The 26,163-nt window shown below is 37.1% G+C and overlaps 1 protein-coding gene across 2 annotated transcripts in view; it reads left to right on the forward strand.

The window, feature by feature from the left end:
• Positions 1-26,163, forward strand: part of LOC127640412 (homeodomain-interacting protein kinase 3-like) — a 54,218-nt gene that overhangs the window by 10,366 nt on the left and 17,689 nt on the right. For both annotated transcript variants that reach the window (XM_052122953.1, XM_052122952.1), the window contains exons 3-6: positions 21,579-21,702; positions 24,860-24,979; positions 25,152-25,238; positions 25,355-25,539. In XM_052122953.1, the coding sequence (XP_051978913.1) occupies positions 21,579-21,702; positions 24,860-24,979; positions 25,152-25,238; positions 25,355-25,539 (516 nt within the window). The remainder of the gene's footprint in view (positions 1-21,578; positions 21,703-24,859; positions 24,980-25,151; positions 25,239-25,354; positions 25,540-26,163) is intronic.

Consider the following 26,163-nt stretch of genomic DNA (forward strand, 5'->3'; position numbering starts at 1 on the left):
TTTTTTTTCTTTTCTCTCTCTCTCTCTCTCTCTCTCTCTCTCTCTCTCTCACACTGTCGCTCTGTGTTGGCCTTTATCCTCTTTTACATTTGACAGTTTTTTGGGGGGTACTACACTGTTACAGGAAGTACCCCCATTTTAATTATTTCTGTTTCCCTCCCCTAGTCCCCTCCCTCGTCCAGGTAGATGGGGATGACCTGCCGGCAGACAGCGTGGAAGGCGCGCCCTCCCCCAGGGAAAGGGGGGGTGTATGTTAGGCCGGGGGCTCCCCAGCCTGAGAGAACAAGGGAGTAATGTGGCAGGGCGGAGGGCGGGGCCGGGTCGTGATACTACACACCCGGCCCCGTATTAGGCTAATTATGCCTCCGTGAGGTTTAAAGGCTGACTGCAGAGGGCCGTGCGGGAGAGAGAGACCGTTAGCGGACATGTCCGTCATGTGTTTGTGTTGTCTTTTAAGTTTATCATTAAAACTATTATTTATATTGAAAAGCCGGTTCTCGCCTCCTCCTTTCCATGGATTCCTTTACAACCGTACTTATCTTTAATTCCTGACATTTAATCATAGAAAACATTCCCTGTCTCAGGTCAATTAGGATCACTACTTTATTTTAAGAATGTGAAATGTCAGCATAATAGTAGAGAATGATTTATTTCAGCTTTTATTACTTTCATCACATTCCCAGTCTAATAAACACTTAAAACTTTATAGAAATGTTGCTTATGTTACGACTTTCAGATATCACATGATGGTGATGTCTGAGTTTGTCACTCTGTGATATTACAGACAATGATGTCATGCGTTAAAAGCTGTTGTAGAAGTTGTCCCTAGCTGTAAGTCTAGTACTGTAGTGGCCCTTTTTCAGAATAACTACTGTGACCCATTAATAATTCATTGTGTTTCTGAGGTCAATGTGTGTTGGGTTCCTCAAGTGAAGTACCTGATTGAGTGTCAGGTTGCTACAGGAGTGGGTCATCAATGGGTGCCTTAAGTTTTTTTTTTATTTTTTATGATCTCCTGAGGTTAATCAACCTGTTTTTTTTTACACCTATGCTGTGTTGGATTTGTTTTTGTAAAGTACAGTAGTAGACATTTAAATGTTTTGCCTAGATACTTCCATCCTCTTGTGCTTGAAATCTGCCATGTGTAATCAAATATCCCATATCGGTCTGTTCCTTAAAATAAACCCTTAAAGGAATATTTTGAGTTAATCACAAGTTAAGCTTAAAGCTGATGTATGTAACTTTTTTTTAATTTGTGTTAAAATATTTTCTCCTATCCAAGCTTAATATGCTGTCACTATTAGTAAGCCATTCATATGCAAGATTTCTGTAAGTTTTAAGGTCTGGTTTTCTCAAACTGTAAGCAATGTCTTTCTGTGGCTTGAGTTGGGGGCAGGACTGTCTCTTTGTTTGACCAGTGGCAGACAGAGGGCGTTTACAGAAAGCTGTTTTGAAAACAAATTTTATCTTTGCAATTCTCTTTGGTGGCGCTAGTGTCGCAGGAATGACATACTTTAATTGACAGCGTTTGTGCCATAATGTTAATAATCAAAAATATAAATAAATAAATAGAGGTTTCTTACAATGGAAGTGAATGGAGCCAATTGTTCAGAAATATAAATCTTGTAATTTTACAAAAGCACTTGCATGCTTTATTCTGTTTAAACTTGAGTGTTATTTGAGATGTGTTTAATTTGTTGTTAAACGGTTGTTTTAGGGCTTACGGCCTTTCATCTTCATGGCTATGGAGGACAAACCCTGCAAAAATAATAAATAAATATATAAATGTAATAATAAGAAAATAAATAAAGGAATAAATGTCTTGATAAAACAAATATAATTAGTGTTTAATTAAAGTTATTCCTGAAATTATTTTTGTAGACTTTTTTTTCCTTTTATTATTTTCTCTTTTTATTTTTATTCATTCAAACTTTTTTTATTCTTTCATTTGTTTTTGTTTATTATTATTATTTATTTATGCATTCATTTATTTTTATATTTATTTATTCCCACCTGTATTTATTTCCATATAGAAATATTCCCACCTGTCTTTATTTTTATATTTATTCTTACATTTCTGTCTCTTGTATGATAATTATGTGGGCTGGACCTGCTTACCATCGGTTTATCATAGATTGAAGCGTGTGCTCGATTACTTTTGACTTGTTTTGATGTGACGTTAGGTCATAGCCATATCGTGTAAACTATAGCTATTTGTGGGGCTAAAAACATAATCCAAGATTTATTGGTTATACTACAATCACCGCTCCACTGATGATGCCATTGCATCTACACTACACACTGCTCTCTCCCATCTGGAAAAAAGGAACACATAGTGAGAATGCTGTTTGTAGACTACAGCTCAGCATTCAACACCATAGTGCCCTCCAAGCTTGATGAGAAACTCCGGGCTCTGGGCTTATACGGCTCGCTGTGCAGCTGGATCCTGGATTTCCTGTCAGGCAGACGTCAGGTGATTAGAATGGGCAGCAACACCTCCTCATCACTGACCCTCAACACTGGAGCCCCACAGGGCTGTGTTCTCAGCCCACTCCTGTATTCACTGTACACACATGACTGTGTGGCAACACATAGCTCCAATGCCATCATTAAGTTTGCTGACGATACGACGGTGGTAGGTCTGATCACTGACAATGATGAAAGAGCCTACAGAGAGGAGGTGCACACTCTGACACGCTGGTGTCAGGAGCGCAACGGTGTTTTCGCTGGTGTTTTCTCCCTCAATGTCAGTAAAACCAAGGAGCTTGTGGTGGATTTCAGGAGGAAAGACGGAGAACACAGCCCCATCACCATCAATGGAGCACCGGTAGAGAGAGTCAGCAGTTTCAAGTTCCTCTGTGTCCACATCACTGAAGAACTCACATGGTCCGTCCACACTGAGGCCGTTGTGAAGAAGGCTCACCAGCGCCTCTTCTTCCTGAGACGGCTGAGGAAGTTTGGAATGAACCAACACATCCTCACACGGTTCTACACCAGTACTGTAGAGAGCATCCTGACTGGCTGCATCACTGCCTGGTACGGCAATAGCACCGCCCACAACAGCAAAGCCCTGCAAAGGGTGGTGCGAACTGCCAGAAACATCATCGGAGGTGAGCTTCCCTCCCTCCAGGACATATACACTAGGCGGTGTGTGAAAAAAGCTCGGAGGATCATCAGAGACTCCAGCCACCCGAGTCATGGTCTGTTCTCACTGCTACCATCAGGTAGGCGGTATCGCAGCATCAGTACCCGCACCAGCCGACTACATGACAGCTTCTTTCCCCAAGCAGTCAGACTGTTGAACACTTGATCTATCACGATCAATAATTAGCACTGCACTTTATTCACCTATATTTTCACACTGGACTGTCAACATATTCTCCTCAATATACTACTTCATATATATTTCACATACTCCTACTTATTGTATTGTGTATTGTATATTGTGTGTATTGTTTACTGTACATTGTATATAATTATTGTGTTGTGTAAGTATGTGTACATTTGATTTGTAAATTGTTTTGTGTAAGTATGTTGTTTATTGTAATTGGTATATGTCTCGTCACTGTCATGACTGCTATGTTGCTCGGAACTGCACACAAGAATTTCACCTACTGTTGCACTTGTGTACATGGTAGTGTGACAATAAAGTGATTTGATTTGATTTGAAATGGGCAACTGTTTCAACAAAATGAGCAAGTTTCATAAACTATATGATTTAACATATTTAACACTTCTTTTTTTTCCTGTGTATATAACTTCATATTTTGATGTCCGCAAATCCATAATATTGTTTCTGTTGTTATGATTGTTCATTGTAAAAGATACAACCATGCTTAATTTCCCTGATCCTGTATGTATGTATGTATGTAAGTTCTGCAGTAAAAAAAATCTATAGCTGACACTTCACATATATTTAGAGAGTTGCACAACTTGCGAATGAAGTCGATAACCACGCATCAAATGACTGTTTCATTTAGAGTAGAGGTGCTTATTGATGGTTTAGGAGAGTGGAGGCCGGTATGAATGTCGAAGCACATCCTGGATTGTTAGACTCTCTGCAAAATATTTCCCTGCGTATTCTAAATCTGTGCAAGTCATGGGGTGCTAAGGTGGGACGTCCATCTTTTTTGCTTCCGATAAGTACTATTGAGCTCTCAACCAATGGAGCTACGTAAGGACCGCCTCCCTCATTTCCATGTTGCACACAGAAAAGTAAAAATAAATACATAAATAAATAAATATATATGGGAATAAATATAAAAAATTAATGAAGACATAATAAAAAAATAAAAAACAATGCAAAATAAATGAATTAAAAATAAAGTTAAAAACAAATATAGAAAATAATAAAGGAATAAAGTCATACAATAATAAATTCAGGAATACATTTTATTAAAAACTAATTATATTTGTTTTATCAAAACATTTATTCCTTTTATTTATTTATTTATTATTTTTGCAGGTTTGGGCCTCCATATATGGCAACCAAGTTGTAAAATTGGAAATAACTACACAGAAAACGTTAGTAAGTGATTTTATCACACTAAAAGCATGTTACCATGCATGTCACTATTGTGCTTTTGTAACAGTCAGTATTTTAAAGTTTACAGATTGACCCCAATTACTTGCATCTTACTGTAACCCAATAATTTTTCCAGTTTTTGTGGTTTTCAACATTATGCCACAAATGCTATAGATTGAACTTAAGTGTATATATTAATTGAACCTGGGATATATTAATTTAAGTTAACTTGAGTTAACATTAGGGTGAAACAATTCACTCGGCTCATGGTTCGGTTCACTCTACTAAACTCGCAGTTCGTTTTGGTTCACAATTCTTTAAACTAAGCCTTAATCTATAAATGTTAAGATTGATTTTTGTTATTACTTTAAAGACTTAGGCAGAACAGTTAATTTCCTTTAAAATTCAGCTAAAAGTACTGTGCTTAAAATTGCTAAAATATCCATGAGAGATTTACTGGGACTAAAAATCAGCCCAGATCAGGGTAATGGTGACACCATATGGAAATATTAGCTAATAATTCTGTTTACTGAAAATACAGAATTATGTTGGATGAAAAAACAACATTTTAAGTAGGGATGCACCGATACCACTTTTTCTCTTCGACCCGATTCTGATACCGGAAATTGCAGTATCGGCCGATCCCGATCTGATGCCAGTGTTGTTTTTTGCATAATCAGTTATTAAGAAACACTTTATTATTAACTAGTATACTAGATAATGTAGCAGCAAAATTAACAGTAATTCCAGTACAAGTCATCAGTAGAAAAGAAACCAGTGTTTTATTTTTTATTTTTTTATTTTTTATTTATTAATTTTTTTTCAAAAATGTTTCAACTTACATCTGGACTTAAAAGGATTCAGATCTCTTTTTTGTTCAATTTAGTTGTAAGACATCAGTTCACTTTTCATTCACACAGTTATTTTAAACAAATACTAATGATAACAATAATTTTATATATATATATATATATATATATATATATATAATGTATATATACATATTACTACACTTGTGAAGCTTTGTGAACGCAGCTTTAGGACTCCGCTGCCTAGTATTCATCTGGCGAAAACGGACAAACTGCTTCTACTCACTCAAAGAAACAAGGACTTTTCTAATGCCGCTGCTCTGTGTTTCATGTGTGTACATAGTCATTCGTGAGACTTGTTTTGGTCTACCTGAAGGAAATCACTGGACCCCATTCAGTTTTCTTACTGAGCAAACAGGTCTGTGGATGATGCTGTCAGCATTATATCCTGCAACACCTTGACAGACCTGGGACTTATGCAAGGATCCTATTTGTGGACTTCAGTTCATCCTTAAATGCATCATGCCTGATCTTCTCTCAACCAAAATGACCCTTCTCTCCATGCCCACCCCAGTCTGTCGATGGATCACCAGCTTTCTGACAGATAGTCAGTAGCTAGTGAGACTGGGGAAACTCTCATCCGGGACACTCACTATTAGCACTGGTGCTCCTCTGGGATGCATCCTCTCTCCACTGCTCTTTTCCTGTACACAAATGACTGCACTGCAAAAGACCCCATTGTCAATCTCCTGAAGTTTGCAGATGACACCACGGTTTTCGGCCCCATCCGTAATGGTGCTGATTCTGCATACAGAAGCGAGGTTGCTCAGCTGGCTGTCTGGTGTGCTCACAACAACCTTGAGCTAAACACCCTCAAAACAGTGGAGATGATAGTGGACTTCAGGAGAAATTCCCCTTGTGCTTAATTAGTGAGCAAAGGCTATCCTCCTGACTACCCTATTTAGTTCTGGGTCTTGAAACAGGCTACTTGTTCACCCAAAGGATAATGGTATTAGAACATTGGAAACAATGTTAAAACTTCTGGACAACTGATGTACACAGGCCTGTTGCATAACAAGCTGCTTGAGTTACGGGGCCCAAGTCTTGCTGGCCTGAGTGGATTGTGTGTACTGTTTAAATAACCAGTGGTCTGTACTCAACACTTCTTTTGCAATAAAGTTGGGCAGGTGAGAAAATCCATAAGTCCTCTCCCACTGTGATATTTAAAGGTCCTTGGCTTCACTGAATTTGCTTAAATATGCAGTGTTTTTTGGTACCAGTTCATGTGCATAGCAACTTTTTTTTTTCCAGCCTGTAAATGCCAACTTCATGTTTTTCCTGGATCTGCTGCCTTTAGGTCTATTTGTGAACTGTGAAAAACAGCAGTCAGAACTGCTGCTTAACAGTATATCTTTTTAAAATTAATTTTAATGGTTGTAATTGAAATCTGTCTAGATTAAATTAAACAGTAACTTCATATCCTGAGGTGTGCTTCTCTGTAGTCTATATCAGGCATAGAAAAGTGAGCCTTATTTTAAAATGTATAATTTAGGCTACACTCATATCTGTGCAGGCACACCCTATATAAATCAAGTGATAGATTCTGCCAGCAGCCCATAATAAGCATTATGCAATACCGTTTTTCTTATTTTTTTCCTTTTCCCTTTGGGACATAAAGTTCGAAGACCTAACATGTTGTCCTCTCCGACGTTGCTTTAGTATTTCCTTTCAAGTTTTGGATTCTGAACAATAGTGCTGGGGATTTTTTTTTTATTCTGTTACATATCGCAATTCTTGTTCCAAACAATTTTAAAATCGTCTCCCTGATGAAATATTTATTTTATTTATTTAATAAAAAAACATAAATTGTTTATCTTAATGCTACAGTGATTTATAGATAAATATAGGAATCTATATTTGTGCAGAGTTCCAGTCTTCAAACTAAATGTATAATAATAGATTTTCAAAACTTTTTATAGTCGCTTTAGATGGTATATGATATAATTCATGTCAGACTGGTGAATACTGGTGAAATTGCTTGAAATCAGGGTATTCACGGGTCCTTAAAAAGTCTTAAATGTACTTTTTAAAATTTAAGGCCTTAAAAAGTATTAAATATCTTAAATTATAAGAAGTCTTAAATTTAATTTACTGATGTCTTAAATTTTGGGGCATGAATAGAGGAGATGCTTATAACAGCAGAATCTGTGAATCTCTCTCTGTCTCTGTTGCATCCAGTATTTAGCAGCTGACGCTTGAGTTTAGTGTGAGCATGCATATGGAAACGCATTCTTGCTGAATTTACGATGTTACACATGTATAAACCTTCATAAACCCGTTAATCCGATATGCAAATGCCGTTATTAATGCCGTCACGGAGCAAAGAGGTCACCGACAGCTCACGGACACACGAGAGAGCAGCCTGCATGATGCTGCAAGTTATTCAGACCAATCAGGGGGAAAGCAGCAGCACAACGTTTCTCCTTCTTTCATAATTTAAACTGTTAACATTTTCAAAACATCTTGTCAACTTTAAATGGCCATTTTTAAGGTAACTGAGTTTTTATTTTAGATATTTGCTCCATTTAAATTGTCATCACTTATTTACCTTCATGCTGTTGCAAACCTGTATGACTTATTTCAGTGGATATCAAAAGGAGATATTAGGGAGTTTCAGTCACCATTCACTTTCATTGAATGAAAACCAAAATGCATTGACAGTGAATTCAGACTAAACGTTTTACTTTAACATTTCATTGCAGAGAAAAATCCATTTCAGACTTGAGGGTGAGCAGTGATGACAGAAATTTAAATTTTTAAATTAACTGCCCTTTAACTACCTGTTAAATTATTTGTTAAAGGTGTCTGCCAATACACTTTTTTTAAATGATTTTCAGCACATGCTATACCTTATTCACAGCAGCGTTATCTTTGACAATAAGGTTGTGCGGGATAGATGTACAGTCTCTTCAATGGGCTGTACAAGTGTTTTTGGATCGTTCCATGTAAATAACATTGAAAAAATAAATTTTCAAGGACACTCAGTAGACAAAAAAACTCCAGACAACGTGAGTTGTGGAAAATCAGATGGGATATGGGAGCTTTTTACAGATAGACACCTTGGATGCCATTTCAAGAAATGGTAAGTCTATCCCTCACAGCCTCGTTTCCATTCCCATTAAATCTCAAACATGGTGCTACTGTGAGTAAGGTTTATAGACCAATCCTCTTATTTACAAAAATAGATAGGGCATGTGCAAGTGGTGGCAGAAAGCCCACTGACTGTTGTGTTAGATTTGACAGATTAGATGATTAAACAAAAGTATGACACAAAACCATCATAATTGCAAACATATTCTCACCGATGCAATTACCAGAATGATATGAGTTAATAACAAACATGTAATCATGTTCGCTATACATGTTTGCTGCAAAGTTGTGAGATGGGCTGCATGATTTGAGAAAATTATTGAGGGTAATATTGCGATATGCAATTGCGATATAATAAACATAGTATCATGAGTCAACTTGCTTGTTATCAAGGAAAATGCACATATAGATTACTGATAATGCTGAAATGTGTATTTTTCAACTCAAACATACAAACTAGCAACAATAACTATAAATGCACAGTGTTTTCAAATTAAAATATTTTTACAAAATTAAGTAATATCTTTGCATTACTGCAAACTTGTTATTTTCTCAATATTACACCTAAATAAAATAGAACAATAAATAAGAACATACAAATTCGCGAAAATAAGATTGTCCAAACAAACAGGGACATTTAAGCATGATGTCACATGTACATTGTATAAACTCTTTTGAAAAGGAGACTGGATACAAAAGTGTGGTTCACTCAATCAAACCACTAAAACTGTTGTTGTTGTTGTAGTTGTGGTGTGTGTGTGTTGTGTATATGTGTACATATATTGTAAATGTAATGTTATTTTTCACATAAGATTGATCTTATGATGATTTCATCAATGATGCAACACGGTGAGAGACAAGCTTGCGTCTCCGTGTTCTGTGCGCATCAGCCGGTGTAACTTTAAATCTCCCGGTCTCGACTCCCGCTCAGATTTGGTCTCTTCCACGACTGGTTGAAGCAGCTCTGACCGCACAGAGAATGACAGTTTTGGAGTATGTGTTTATTTACATGTCACACTCCCGTATTATATTAACTTTAATTATTGATGAAATACAGAAATATCCAAGCTGTGATCTGTGTTTGTGTTATTTTTTCTGGCCACCAGTTCAGTGTCGGCCTGCTCGGCATCCATCTTCACCTGATTTCCATGCTGAACGCCGGAAACTGACATGACCACACGTGCCACTCCCTAAACCGAGACTGACTGGTTATTTTTATTAGCGGTGTAGAAAATTGGCAATCAGCTCTCCGAGAGAATGAGCTGTCACGTCCACACATGCACTTATTTATTTAATAAAATCGCAGCATTTGCCATCATATAATTGCACAGGCTGACATCACGATTGCGATATGATTAATTGTGCAGCACTAGTTGTGAGTTGAAATGATCTCAGTCCAGTCAGATCTGTTGATGATCTTGAAGCCACAGCAGCAAATTAGAGCCCTCAGAATCATTTTTCAACAACGTAATCCAATAATGGTTTTTGCCACCACTTCTGTGTTTGACATAAGTGGTGACGTTGTCTGATTTTCTTTTTTGTTCAGAAGTTAATTTGCACTTTAGCGCCAATGTGAGCAGCACGACCGTGTCACGCAGAACACATGCAAAATGGTGAGTTCTCACTTTTTTTTCCCTGTCGGTCATCTGGGAGCAGTTTGTAAGAATAGTGTTGTCTTTGAGAACACTGCATAGGCTCTAAGGATGCATATGCAAATAACATTCAACGACATTGGGGGCAATATTTTAAGAGCTCTAGGTTTAATCGCAGCGTTATGCCATAAGTCATAAGCGCAAATTCACACGCAAGTGCATGGCCATGAAATTTTGGTATTTTCGTGCAAGCATGTGTTAAGTCTATGCGCAAGAAGGTTTGGTGAAATCACCCGGGCAACACGCAAATGGGCTGGATTAAGAGCAATTGAATTCTGAGGTTCTTCTCATGGATTTCCAGCGTCTGCGTCCTATTATTGTCCATACCCTGTCAAGCACCAGTGATATAAACAAAGACAGCACAATCAAAAGATGTCGGGCATATTTCTGTTACGTGACACGGTCCTTTTATATGCATGAAAAATGTGATTCTCTTCTGATCTGAATTTGGATGTATGCTCAGTTAAATTTTAGGGAATGTAAGTGTTACAATCTGTGGCAATTCCCAGCCCTGTGAAGTAGTTCACATTTGTATTTAAGTGACAGCCATGTCAAAGAAGAAGCACATTCAGAATTTTGAGGCCTTGACTTTGCCTAATGTCAACCATTTATTATATTATTCTTTTTGGATGTTTTCACACTCAGCCTGCTTGAAGCCTCCTGCATGCTGCATGCATACACAGTAAACGAGACTAACGGTCTGCAAATAATGCACAAGTTATTTAGCTAAATGCAACCTCCTGCACAACACATAAATGCATGTCTCATTAAGCCAGTGTACCATCACTAACAACTGTGGTTGTGATCTTACTTTCTATAAGTCTAAATTCTACATGTATTTGTATGTATAATGAATCTTGAGCAAGACCCAAATTCAACAGAAGCCTGAGGAATGTTAGCGTCTGCTCTCTGTCAGTTGGTTTTAGATCATATGTGGCCTGGCCTCCATTTGGAGCAGACTCTCTTTCTCTTAAAATGAAGAAGACCTAATTGGCCAGATTCCTGGACTAATGAGCAGCCTGAGGGTTGGTGATATGATTCACTTAGTAAGAGTGCACATCTTTCTGTTTGTACAGGCCTTGTGATGCAGCCACCGTCCATAGCAAACTCCTTGCAGCATTAGTTGGACCTCACAAGGTTTAGAATGCAATTTGACCTCTGACCAGATGATAGTTCTTGAACCCTGACATAATTGTTTTGAATAGAGGCACCATACAGGCTGAGTGTTTTCAGGCTCTGTCTTCATTCAGGTTGTGCAGGCCAGTGTGAGAGATTCGGGCCAGTTGCTGGAACTATCACTTCCCCGATTGGGCCAGTGCTGCATATATAACATTAGTGCAAGCGAAAGAATACAAAAATTACTCGAAGTGGATGAAATCTTCTAATCGAGGAGAGAGCGCGCAAGTATATTTATCTCGCAAAGATGCGCAAATGCATAATATACTGGATGCGCCAAGGCACCGTCGCGTGCACGCACAAGATCGTGCAGACACCGAGCTCACTCTCCTAGCACTGTCCTCGCTCTTTTCCATGTGTCTTAGCAGCAGCTATTACCAATGTGTAGAAAATAGCAGGAAAAAACCCACTTAATGAATTTCGTAGTGGGATTTAACGTCTTGTGCAACATTTTAAGTATCCCTGCACATTCAGTGTTCACATTGCGTGCAATCCCCACATTTTTTTGTTTTACATGTTGGTGAAAATTAGTAATCCACACATTGGAACACAAGAAATCAAAAACAGTTTCTTTCTATAGGACTGAAAATCCATTAAACACATTTTCTCTCATTAATTCACCTTTATAGATGAAGTGCCGAATGAGACGTAATAAACTTTGTTAAACCCCAGTTATACACATGTCTGGAAATCACGAGCTGCTCAATATCCAAAATGTAAATATACATTTAATTAGGTTAGTTTCAAAATCGAATCATTCATTTGACATGATAATGCCATTTGATATGAAAAGAAGCAAGATCATGATGGCTATTATTATCAGAGCTGTTCAGCTGCGTTGAAGATTAATATTTGAAACAGTCTACTTCATATCGTCCTCATAAAACACCTGTTACATGTCTCATTTCTGGACCATACAGGTATTTTTGTTTTTGATATTGTATATCTAAATTCAAAGTGCTCATCAAATAAAACTAAAATGCAACTAAAATAACACGTAACATGTAATAGTAACGTGTTCAACAAGCTTTGTGAAAGGTTATGCAGGTTGATGCCATCCGGATTGAGGCGAGTCACTACGCCACCATGAGGACATGGAGCGCATTGGGAATTGGGCATTACAAATTGGGGAGAAAAATAAAAGATAATTTCATGTAGCACAGCTAAAAAGCCTTGGTAGTCCATTCCTCAATACGGTCTTCTTAAGAACATCTAAACCAAATCAATACATCAAAATATAGCTGTTTTTGCAGTTTCTTCCTGTGATCATCTGGCATTTTATAGAATATTATTTTTCTGCTCTGTCTAATGTGCATTGATTCCATTGTGGCTGGCCAGACTGTCTGCATTTCTCAGCATTTTCACAAGAGCCGAAATTATGTTGTGTTGAAAAAGCTTTGTTTATTCCAAAAGTGTTTCTGTTTCATTACACTCAATGCAAACAACACCCCTGTATCTAAAAAAGCTTGAGAAAATCTGAGCCAAATGGTAGTGGAAAAACACTTTGTGACACTGCAAAATATAATTATTTTGCTTTGTTACAGTTTTTGTTGAACTTCACTTTCACACGTTCTCGTCCAACTTAAATCCACTGGTAATGATCTTTTTTTGCCATGACCTCAGGAATGCCTTGCTTGCTTTTTTTTTTGTTAGTCTTATTAATCCTGAACTCCATTCTGGAAATTGCCCTGGCCACCAGGTCCAGGAATGCTATGTTCTAGCCCATGTGTTCACATTGTATTCTCTGCTTCTAGAACTGCGGGGCGGCGTATAAGCCAGGATTCAGCTATGACTGGTATGCTCTACCCTTTGAGCATTACCTATGTGAAGCTGGGACACTGAAGAATAAAATTAGATGTTGTCTTAAAACAAGTTAAAACTTAGTTTAAATTAAAACTTAGCAGAGACGAGAAACAATAAAGCAATGATGACAGATAGTAGATTACAATTTTTTTTTTTTTTGCTAAGCAAAATACAGGTGTTGTCTTACAGACTTGAAATTTTTGGTAAAGTCCTCTTGTTTGACAGATTTTCAGCCAATAATCCCATTTCGCATTTTGTGCATGAGAGAGCGAGTGTCTCGATCAGACATTAAAAACCTTTGACCGACGAAACCAAACCCCCAAAATTACATTTGAATTCCTACAATACAGGATGTCAAAAGAGGAATTGTGTTACTCAACCCACATTTTCTTTCAGATTTCATTTTGTGAGTGTTCTGCGAAGACTAGAGCTATTACTCTATGCAAAGTGACCTATGGCTCTCATGGAAAAGTTTGGATGGCTTATTGGGGGAAGTCCGAATAGCTGCTGTCTGCAGTGGGTGATTAGATAAGCTGTGTTTGGGTGGGATTTGTTTACAGAGAGCGCTCTGACTGGATTTTGAGCAGGGGGAAGGAAAAAAACCCAGTGACCCGAGTCTTCTCTCTCTCGTTCTCGGTCTTCACAGAGCCCCCTGTAAAATGAAAGGCTTCAATACTCTTGCGTTCCTGGCAGGCACGTGGAGATCATCTGCTGTAGCTACGTGTTTATATTCTGCCCTCTTTTGAGTGTGTGCCAAAGGGAGTCTGATCTCTATAACTGTATGTCCTCTCTAGTTTCACGTGCAACACAAGAACTTAAAATGCTGTGTTAGGCTGCCATGATCTACTGGCGGCGGGTTTCTGAATCTCCCACACCCACACACACTGTATGTTTGTGATGAAATAATGCTGACAGTGGTTTTGACACAGCTGATCTCCCTAATCTTACATCCCCTGACACATTTCAGTGTCTGTATTTCTTTTTATATCCCGGCCTCTTCCGAGTGGAGCTGAAATCCCGTCCGGTGCAGCTCTCTCTAGACAACGTGCAGTAAGCTTGTTTTCTGAACAGCTGCATAGCTCTTCTGGCCTTCAGAGAGGTTATTGTGTGGTCAGGGTTCTCTGTCCCAGTAGCCACATAGACTGTGGCGGCTCAAGGCTTTCCGGCTTTCCGAGTGAACCAGATGACTTGGACTCCACTCTACTACACCACTGACTTCACAGGAAAGGACTGATGACAGACAGTGGTTCAAACTTGGCCTGACTTAGTTTGAAAAACAATGAATTTTTGGTTTGCACTGACACATAACAGTATTCCGTAGGGCTGGGTATTGATACATACTTCCTGATTCAATTCAAGTCCAATTCACAAGTTTTCGATTACGATTTTGATTCGATTCAATATCGATTCATATGTGTTTAAGATATAATGCCCCTTTTGCTTACATATAAAATAAATGATCTCCCAGCTAATTCTGTTAATTATACAGGGGACCTTTTAACTAGGTTCATTAGGAAAATATAAATTGTACTTTATATTTTATTACTTTTTCATCATTTTGAACACGTATTTTTTTTTTATACATGAACAATAAATGTATTCAATCATTAAATAAGATATTATATTTCATATATTATTTTGTTACATATTGTTTAATTGCATAATTTGTTCTATTTACAAGTATTTACATTGATTTGTTGAACATGTGCTAAAACTGGTACCGTCTCTTTAACCAAAAACGGCATCTCTGCAAACAGCGCCTTTAAATGAGCGCAGGTTAACTAGAGAGAATTCAACAACTGACTGTAAAGAACAGAAAGGATATTAAAAGAGACAGTATTCAATTACAAATGTGTGGCTTGGATCTCGCCTTGGAGACACATTACACGGAACAACTTTTACTCTCAATACGTGAAAGGACCCAATTACTGGTGAGTGAAACGTTAGATGCATAGCGCAATGTTTGGTTGCAAATGTGAGTAATTTCCTCTCATTGTAGTGGAGGGTAAAGGTAAAAGATCGATCTTGGGATTTAAGAATAGATATTAAAATCGTTCAAATGAATATTGCGATGCATTGGGAAAAACAATATTTTTAACCACCATATGGATTCATAAAATAGACTTTAATTGAACACGGTTCTACCGTTAATTGTAATTTCCACCTTTTCACCTTTCTTTTGGTCTTAACAATATGATCTCTGTGTAATCAGGTTGCACATGAAAAGAACAGTGAGGCAATTGTGAAAACACAATTTTGGTAAAGTTAGTACAGTGATGTTGAAAATTCTCATTGTGCAATAGTTTTCTTCTTGGAATGCCCTTATATGTGATATTTGGGTGAATTTCACAAAATCTATCAAGAACAAACCCGGGTCATATTTCACCTCAAAATCAAAAGGGAGAAAAATATGTTTATTCATACCTGTTCTGTATTTTACTGTAATGAGGAAAAAATTATCTAGATCTAGTTTTGTAATTGTGAAATATTTGCACAACATGATAGTATTGTATAGCATCTCGCTGTATATGGATGGCTGGATTGATATCATTACAGTAACTGGAATTTTTGGGAGCAAATTTGCTTATTTGTCATGAAAATGTAACTGCACATTTTTAATTCATTTTCATTTAACATTCTTATCATTCATTAATAATAGCTGGTTTAGCTGTTGATTGTTTACCTGTAACATTAATTTGAGTGTTAGTTAATATGAAGCATCTGTCTAAATCTGATCCATTTAAGCTCAGAATCTGGTTTGGTGGAAGAATATTGTTGGCTACAAATAAGTAAAATGTGAGTGAGTGAGTTTTTCCTTCTGAGACCTGAGTGTGACTGCTCTGTGAATTTTCCAGTTCCCTTATTTATTTGTAACTAGTAGCACCTAATAAACATGCCAGAAAAAGGTTTTCCCATTAATTGATGTCCACATATGTACACAAAGTATTTTAAATAATACCAAGCTATAGAAAGTCTTTTTTTTAATCTTTTGTAATGCTGTTTTGGAGCCATGTGTATTGGAAAAAGCACTTAAACTGTATCAGTGACAGTGGGACTAATGCCAAGTTTACACTACACGATTTTAAGCCTGATTTTCACTCGCCGACAGTTTTGTGGAGATCGCCGACAAAAGCCAGAAATTGTAGGCAAATCAGAGCTCGCTCCCGTGAGCAACGATCGCAATGTATGAATTATCAATGACGTAATTTGAGAGAAGCGCCGATGCGTCACCGTTGTAAGCGATATATCTAGAATTTTTAATATCTGGACCTGTTGCAAATCGTGCAATGTGAAATATGTTTTGACTGAATACTACTGCAGCGTTGATCTACAGCCAATGAGAGAGAGCAAGAAACAGGGCATGGGAAGTTTCAGTGGGAGGAGTCCTGATGAACTGATGAACATGGCTGTGATATCAAGAAAGTCTGATTGGACCAAAGAAATGGCGGAACATTAGTGGAACATTGGCAGGAGCACCAGTGCCTATTTTATGTTTCATCTGAACTGTACCACAACCGGGTGGCGAAAGAGAATAGTTGGAGAGAAATTGCTAATTTTTTTGGACAGATGAGCAAATAGGTAGGTTTTTCAGTAGGAGCTAATTTTTCATATTTTAACCAATAAAATATATGATGCCTTTAGGCTATTAAAAACATATACATCATATTCTGAAATGCATAACATATGATCATGCATTTGTTTTCATATCTCGTATCACTTATCACGTGTACTCTGTTGTGAAACGTAATTTGGAGTCCAGGCAAAGTCGTCGGGGATTCGTCAATAGTGAAATGTTTTGTAATGTGTTCACCCCTATCGGCAATTAGTCGTGTAATTTGAAAACGCTACGACTTCCATGACAAGACAGACAGTTGTGTAATATGAACGGTACCAAGATCCGACGTCTTTGAAAGTCGTGTAGTGTGTAGGAGACATTAGTTGCGCAATTTTAAATACCACGCTATATAACATTTTTTTTTTTTTATAAATCAAATTATGTTTTCAGTATTGTTGGTTATTCATGTTTATGTTACAGACATTACTACTGATCTTTTGTAAAGCTGTTGTGGAACAATGTGTCTTAAGCACTTTATAGATTTCATAGAAATGAGGGAACACACCTTATGTAGGACCGTCTGGGGTTTCCTTGTGAACAAACAAGTTATGTTTACATTCATTCTTGAGGTCTAACAAACATGTGGAATGTAGTTCCTCCCCCATTAATGGTATTAAATGTATATCATGATAAATATTGATATCAAACGATTTAAAAAAAATAAAAAGTGATAATAATTTTGCTAGGGATGCACCGAAATAAAAATTCTGGGCCGAAACCGAAAATCCAGGATGCACTTGGCGAAAACCGAAACCGAAATTTACTTTTTTTTTTTTTTTTTTTTTACCTATTTAAGAAAAAAAAAAGATTTTTTTTGTGTATAATTGTATTAATATTATACTTTTTCATTAATTTCATGAATTTAATGAATCTTAATTGAAAAACTACAAACCAATAAAATAAATCACACTTTTATTGAAAGTAACACACCAATATTGGACAAAAAATGTATTAAAACATTATTAAATATTATTCTTCATTCAGTTCTGTAAAAAATCTAATTTTACAGATTTTATTAACAATTATCCAAATAATGTAAAGTTTTAGAAAACTATTATATGCAAAACAACAGTCAAGTAATGAACTTAGCTAGCATCTTTGAAAAAGTTTAAATATGCAACAGTAATTTTAATTAAAACAAAAAGGCAGAACACAGAATGGCAGAGGGCCTCTATTCCAGTAGATCAGTGCTCTATTCTGTTTATGTAAACGTACACTTTTGAACATTATTGTGCAAAACAACAGTAATTGAACTAAATCCAACCTCAACTGTAAACGACTGATGTATCCTCAAGTGAAGAACAAGTGTAATGTAATTGCTATACACATCAAATTAGACCGATGTTCTACAAGTGACCGGTTTCTCTTCAAGAACAAAAGTTGCTAAACTTTCTGACAGTCTCTCCTGCAGATCGCAAATGTGATGTCCTTATCAGAAACTTTGAAGAATTTCCACACCGCTGACATGATCGGCCTTTGTTTGGTAGCACCGTGATAAGGGCTAGATCGATCCAGAGTGAAATCAGAGCACTCTGAATACCTTTTTCCTCTTTCGGCCGAAAACCGAAAGTTACGTCCTAAGAACAATCTCATGCTATTGCATTGCCTTTAGTCCACTCTGTAGATGTAGAAGCTGTTGGCTGTTCTTAAATCTAGCAGTGCTTTGAAATGAGCACTATGAAATCTAATCAGGTTCATGGTGAAAAGCTTTAGCATTTAAAGACTAACTTAAACCCCAGAAAACAAAACGTGGGTGCAAAAGCAGCCTCTATAAATAGTCTAACAGTAACTCCCTTTGTTTGAGGCACAGTGTTGGGAAGTCCATGCCTGCTGTTATGTCATCACTCATTCTTGACCTGATTGTAACTTCCCCCGATTCTTTCACGTCAAATGCAACTTCCTGCTGACTGTGGGCTGCTGAGAAATTAAGTTCTGTTGAAACACAGTGATATACATAAACAGAATCTTAAAGGTGCATATAGAAACTTCTTCCTCAATTAAAAAGTTATACCTCTGAAGAAATTAATTATTTATGAAAAATGTTTAACATACAGGAGTTTTATAGGGGTTTAGTGACCCTAAAATCTTGTGCTGAGTATAGAGCACTCTATTTGTTCTGTCACCTTGCCAAATGTTCTCATGTTTGTACCGTCAGCTAAGGCACACTGTTACCAAGGCAGAAAATAACCTCTCGAGCAAGAGTGTTTTTGATAGCAGCAATGCTTTTGAAAAAGTAGAAGTTCCATTGAAACAATAGCAGAGAGTGTCTGTATTTAGTCCTTAACATCTCTATTCCTTTATTGTGCACTGCGCTCTAAATACATGGTAATAATAACCTGCTCAGTCAGTAAATTAGTGGGTGGTGCTTAAATTGAATCATACATTTGCCACTGTAGCACCTTTGATTATAAAGGCTGAACCGGTTAAAGGCCTCAATACACTTCCTACAAAATTGAAGAACGAATTAGTGTGAGGTCATTTAGAACCAAATCTTGCCAAAAAGGTTTTTTTGCATTCATTCCAGTGGTTCATAACAGCTCGCTGGGGTGAACTTTTAGGACAAGTTCTATTCGACAGCAAAACACCTTACTACTATTGGTCCACATCATCAGATGGTGTGACCTAGAGCTCCAACTACCTTGATGCCGGCAGCAAGTTCTGTTTATGTTGTTTGAGTCATCATCAGTAAACATGAACACATGGGTGTTTCGTGGGTGTAAAGTTATTAGTTAATATTTTAAATGTAGCGTCCTCATAATTAAATGTACTTCTAAACGCCTCCCATAGCGGTGTGGCGGGTGACTGAGTGTTCTGAAATAGTATACCTTTGCTTGACTGTTTAGAACTTATTTTTTACCAATAACATAGAATCAAAAGTTACTTCTTCAGATGTATATTGAGGCCTTAAAGGGTTTGTTCACCCAAAAATTGTAATGGATGTCCACGCGTTCACTGGCTTCATCTATCCTTTGCGCTTCCACGTTCATCACTTCTCATCGGAGCTTACACTACAGCTATGTCATACGCAGGAAGTCGACTCTCGTGAACACGTGGACGGCCGTTACTGGAAGCCAGTGATTCTAGTTTATAAAGTTATAAATATGGATATTTTTCTTACAAAAACGCATTGCTTTGCTTCAGAAGGCCTTTATTAACCCCCTGAGCCGTATGGATTACTTTTTTGATGGATGGATGCACTTTTTTGGGCTTCAAAATCTAAGGTACCATTCATTCAGATTATAAAGCTTGGAAGAGCCAGGATATTTTTTAATATAAGTCTGATTGTGTTTGGCTGAAAGAAGAAAGTCATATACACCTAAGATGGCTTGAGAGTGAGTAAATTATGGGATAATTTTAATTTTTGGGTGAACTAACTCTTTAACTAAATAAAGGAAATCTGTCATTTAATTTATAAGCTTGACATTTAAAAAGGCTGTCTCACTTTGTCAAGGTGCTGGTGAATTATTCACAGTGGCTTTTGTTACCACAAATAATTAAGGTATTCTTTAGGGGTGTAACGATACGCTCCTCTCATGGTTCGGTTCATGATACTGAATTCACAAATCAGTTGGTTACACGATATCATGAAAAGTTACGATTAAATGTTTATTTTATTGCTTTTTAAGACATTAAACTCTATTTTTTAAGACATTAAAAAAGAAAATAATTAATCGTACAACACCTGTATGCATGTGTGCAATGAAGAAAACTAATTTCTGAATTGATATGTATCTTTTCACAATAAACCGTTACACCCCTGGTATTGTTGTTAGTTACAGCCACTTATGAGTGACCTAGCATGATATTTAACTGTGTCAATCGCTGTAGCGACAATTTCAGTAATAAAGGTATAGTTCACTCAAATAGGAAAATTGTAATTTACTCATTTACACTTAATGTTGTTCCAAACCAGTTTGATCTTTCTATCTTTCTTGCTAAGACATAAAGAAAGCCTTAGTCACCATTTACATTGATTGCATTGACAAAATAATGAATGAAAGTTAATGGTGACTGAGGCTGTCAGTCTCTAACCTTCTGCCTTACATCTCCTATTGTGTTCCACAGAAGTCATATTGGTTTAGAATTACACAAGTGTGGAAAAAATTGTGAATAGTGAAAATACTGAAAAAACTGAATTTTAAGTGAACTATCCCTTTAAGATTTCCCCTGTATCTTCCACCTTTGCTACTTGCGCTTTATTAATATAGGAAGCAACATGCTATGACAAAAATCCTTTCACGATTTTATCTGTTAGTGCACGAAGAGTTGACTGTATAGTTGATTATTAATGATGACCAGCGTTAATTATGTGCCATCAGACTCTGTCATCACACAATTTTGGTGTTTTAGATCCATTCTCATGTCACTAGGCTGCCAGCACTTTCTCTTTGGTTGTCACGGTAGCAGATGTGTTTGAGCCTGCTGACGTCAAAGCCCAGATCCAATGGCAGATTCGTGCTGCATCAGAACAGGAACGCAGCATCATATCAATATGGACGTAAAACATGACTTCTGTGCTTAAATTAATGTAAGATGCTTCACGAGATGCGATATACAAGTGCTCAAACCCAAACCATGAAGTCTATCTGTGTATTATAGGCTAAATCATGACCTGCGATTTTATATGATGACATTAGACAAATATTTTATCTTCAAGTTATCACTGTGATTTGTATGAAGCGTGTTGTAGCCTTTGCTCATTCTCTACAAATGTTTGTTCATTCTGATCTGGCCTTCTCCAGAGCTCTCGTAATGAAACGAGTGTCCCTCTGCTTTTCAGTCAACAGCCAGTTGTCAAGGTAACCACTCCATTAATTCTCATTCTTGTCTGTTAATGTGTGTTCCAGGGCTCCAGAGATCATCCTGGGCTTACCCTTCTGTGAGGCCATAGACATGTGGTCACTGGGCTGCGTCATCGCTGAGCTGTTTCTGGGCTGGCCGCTTTATCCAGGAGCGCTGGAGTATGACCAGGTAAGAGCAGACAGTGATCTCAGATAATGACCCACTTTGTTGCATTTCAGCAACTCTAATCTGCTGTATTTTTGAAGATAACAACATCATTTGCTTTTTTCCATTGCAGTATTCAGAGCTTTGCTTTCAAGCATTTGTGATAAAATAGCTTTTGTTATTATTTACAAGCACACACGGAATCTGTGTTCGGAGAACGCTACAGATTTCCAAATTGCAAGTTGAAATGGAAGTCATTTGCACATTTGTTTAAAATTTGTATTAAGGTTGAGCGACATGGCTTGATATGTCTCTCAATATTGTTCAGCCCATTGATGATATTCAATATAAAGTAAACTGTATATTCATTTTTTATATTTATGTGTTTGCTCTGAAATGACTTAAAGTTATTTTTTTTTTCAGATTTTTTTCAATCAGAGGAACCATCATTTCAACCAAGTCATTTTAGCCAAATTGAGGAATGAAGTCATGTAGATTTTAGCCAAATAGATAACATTTTTCATGCAACAAGTAAAAAGTCTGTTAAAAGTAATTAAGTAATGAGTTTTTACAACAATTATTTTCACTTAATGAACCCAAGGAAGAATGAGATTTAGTAATTTTTATTTATATGCACCAGTTCAACAATACATGATAATAAAAAGCAGTATTTACCTACTTATATTTTACTGAAACTCCAATCAAGTTGAATATTATTGTAATACTGAATTATTATTGTGGGAGAATATTGAATTCTGAATAGTATTTTTAGCTGTTAGATTTGTTTTATACAATAGTATATTTCTGTCTTGTTTAATGCACATTCCTTAACCTTTGTTTTGGCAAAAAACTGAGAGAACTATTACATGTATTTCATTACATGGATTTGACAAATTCAGTGCCGAAAATGCTAAAAAAAAACATCTACAAATTCCTTCTGGGTCAAATTTGTAGGCTTAGTTGATTTTCCTTTTAGTCTAATAAGCTTTGGTTACTCAATGTCATATTCATATTCTAATGATGTTGCACATAAAATGAAAAAAGACGGCACATAAATTAAAAACATGCTTTTATCATCCCTGTGGACCAGCACTGTTGACTACCATTTGTCGGAGGTGGTGTTACCTCTTTGGTGTGGAATGGCACATCTGACAGTTGCAAAACTAGCCACTTTACCGGAATAGGTTGGTCTGGGTTTGCTGACCACAAACCCCCGGGCCGCCTTTCCATGCCAGCAATGGGTCCAGTTCCACTTCACACAGCAGAATGTATTTATAACCGAAAGCCTCCCTCACACATGCACCCTCTATCTCAATCCAGCCTGCACTATCAGCAGGTTCTCACTTCAGTGCACTCTGTGTTTGCGCAATACTTTGCCACTCGATCAGGTCACTATAACACCCCTAAGACGGCATAAACGCTGCTTGTTTAACACAACAGTGTTGAGCCTCTGCGCTTGTAAAAGGAGAGGTGGCGTCATAGCCGATAGAGTATGAGAGAAAGAGACGAAGCAAGTAGCCAGAGAGGGATTTGTAGTGGCTTGTGTTTTCTCTGTTTGAAGCCTAATATGACACAGTCTTTCTGAGAAGCAACAGATCCATGCTTGGAGGCAAATATCAGCAGAGTTCACTGACCACTAATACTTGGTTTCCCAAGGCAACAAGAACAATGGTGTTTTTTAAGCAGTGGCTTGTGCATTGATGGGGTTGAACTGGTCCTGCCTTTCCTAAAAAAGACAGCGGTGTGGTTAACCAACCACCGTTAAAGCCTTTGTGATATTATTTGCGTTATGATGTCATGAACATTGTCGAAACTCCCTCCTTCAGTCTAAAAGCACAACACAGCAAACAAACTTAAGCACGCAGACGTGGCTAGTTACAGCAGAGTGGTGTAGCCTCTTGGGCAAGCATCTGAACTAATAACCTGAAATTTTCAGGTTCGAATCCCACATGAAATTATCCATGAACTATTACCGTTGTGCCCGTTACTTGTTCATTTGAAAATGAACAATGAAAATAAATAGTCAAAAATGAGATAAATGCACAATTGAAGCATTGGACTCCTTGTCTCTTTGAAGTTACTTTCTTTGTGATATTTTCATTTAAAAAGTACAAAACAAGTATCTAAATCTTGTAATTAAGAACAACATTAAAGTTTATTTATCTTTCAACCCATTTGTTAAATCAATACAATACCATGATAATACCGTATACTGTGATAAATGCTTCAGCAATCATCGTGATACGATGACTGATTTGTACAGTCACATCCCTACATCTAAAGGAGATTAAGTTTAAAATGAACACCAACAAAACACCAAATGCAAGTAAAAATATGCTTTAACAAGTAGGCCAAATAAAATGCCAGTCACTGGTAAATTATTCACAAGGCTGGTAGCATAAGAAATAAAATGAACCTCAACATATTATAAATTTGCTGTATATTATATTTACATTTAGTTGTTTAGTAGATCTCAATTCAGACTGAGAATGGTAGTCTGGCGTTTCTGTAAGTGGCGTTTATGTAAGTACTCATCATGACTTGTGCGTATTCTTATGACTAACATTTATTTTGGACCTTAGATTTTGGTGATTAATCCGATATGTCCAGATGAGTTTGTACTTTTTTATTTTCTTTCTTTAGTTTTTGGAATATTTTGGGCTCTTTGCCATTGTATTAATGAAAGCTGTTACTAAGTTTATTCAGACTCAAACGGCATGCTATCATGGGTGATGCCTTCATATCTGTCAAGGTAAAATACCTTTCTGAATGCCTCATTGGTATTTTACCTATTTTAGACCAGTCTGATCTCACATTGCTTCCTCTTGAAAGTGATAACTTGTGACATGCTTTGGGATTCAAAGTGATTCTTGAGACGTCAAGTCAAATTTATTTGTATTGCTCTTTTCACAACAGGCATTGTTTCAAAGCAGTTGAACATTCAATTATGCTATAACAGAAAATCAGTGAATATAATGGCAATATTATTTATTTATGTTTAGCATTATTAGTCATTAAAATTGGTAAATAAGTAAGTGTTTTGGGTTAAGGTTATGATGTTATGCACTGTTTCTTGTCAAGAAGAATTGTAAAAAAAATTACATTACATTATGCAAATGACTGCAATACATTTGTTGTCTTGTATCCTTGAGAACCACTAATAATCAAAACATCTTTACAGATTCGTTACATCTCACAAACTCAAGGGTTGCCAGGAGAGCAGCTTCTTAATGTGGGAACAAAGACATCCCGCTTCTTCTGCAAGGAGTCTGATTCGCCATACTCTGCTTGGAGACTGAAGGCATGAAGCCAATTCTTATCCACTTAACCAGAGATCACTGTCATGAACTTGCAGCACTTGCTGTCTGTAAGGCAGTACTCCCGTATCGAGTTACTGTCTGCTCTTTTCAACCACTGAGTTTTGATGTAAAGTTCTTATGTAATGACATTAAACACGCTTACGGTTTCCGCAGACCACTGAAGAACATGAGACAGAGACTGGGCTGAAGTCCAAGGAGGCAAGGAAGTACATTTTCAGCTGTTTGGATGACATAGGACATGTAAGACCTCACTCACTCTACTTGGCTTTAACATATTTACGTGCATATTATTGTCAGACATCATTGAATAAGAAAGTGAAAGTCAAAGATTAAGATGTTTTGTGCTCCTTTATCAGGTAAACCTTATGCTCATCATGGAGGGATGTGACCAGTTGGCGGAGAAAGCAGACAGGAAAGAATTTGTGGACCTGCTGAAGATGATGTTGATGATCGATGCCGAACAGAGAATTGCCCCTTCAGATGCACTTACTCACCCTTTTGTCACTATGCAGCACCTGATGGATTTTCCCCATTGCAACCAGTACGTCCATTTTTTTTAATGACCGTTCAAAAGGGGAATTCTGACAACTATAGGGTCCATACAACATTTTTACAAGTGGGATTGCACTGACTTCTACACTGATTACCAATCAAGCTTATTTATACAAAGTATGAAGCCAGTATATTAAATAAATCAATGTTGTACAACCCAATTCCAGAAAAGTTGGGACAGTATGAAAAATGCTAATAAAAACAAAAAGGAGTGATTTGTAAGTTAAATTCACCCTTTGCTATATTGAAAGCACTACAACTACACATTATATGTTGTTTTACCTTGTGCTTTTAATTTTCTTTTACATTTTTTAATGTACAGTAATTTCAAATCAGCTGATTGCAGCACACTCCAAACAGTTGGGACAGTCTGTGAAGCATCTCCATTTCTTCTAATAACACTTAAGTATTTAGGCACTGAAGACACAAGTTTGTTTTCCCCCATTCATCCATTATGCAGGCCTTCAGTTGCACAATTGTACGGGGTCTTCGTTGCTGTATTTTGTTCTTCATAATGCACCACTCATCCTTAATTGGAGATGGTCAGAACTGCAGGTAGGCCTATCTAGCACCCGTGCTTATTCGGACAGTTTGTGGTTTGAAGTTGTACTGG

This window comes from Xyrauchen texanus, chromosome 49 (assembly GCF_025860055.1).
Source record: "Xyrauchen texanus isolate HMW12.3.18 chromosome 49, RBS_HiC_50CHRs, whole genome shotgun sequence".
NCBI lineage: Eukaryota > Metazoa > Chordata > Actinopteri > Cypriniformes > Catostomidae > Xyrauchen > Xyrauchen texanus.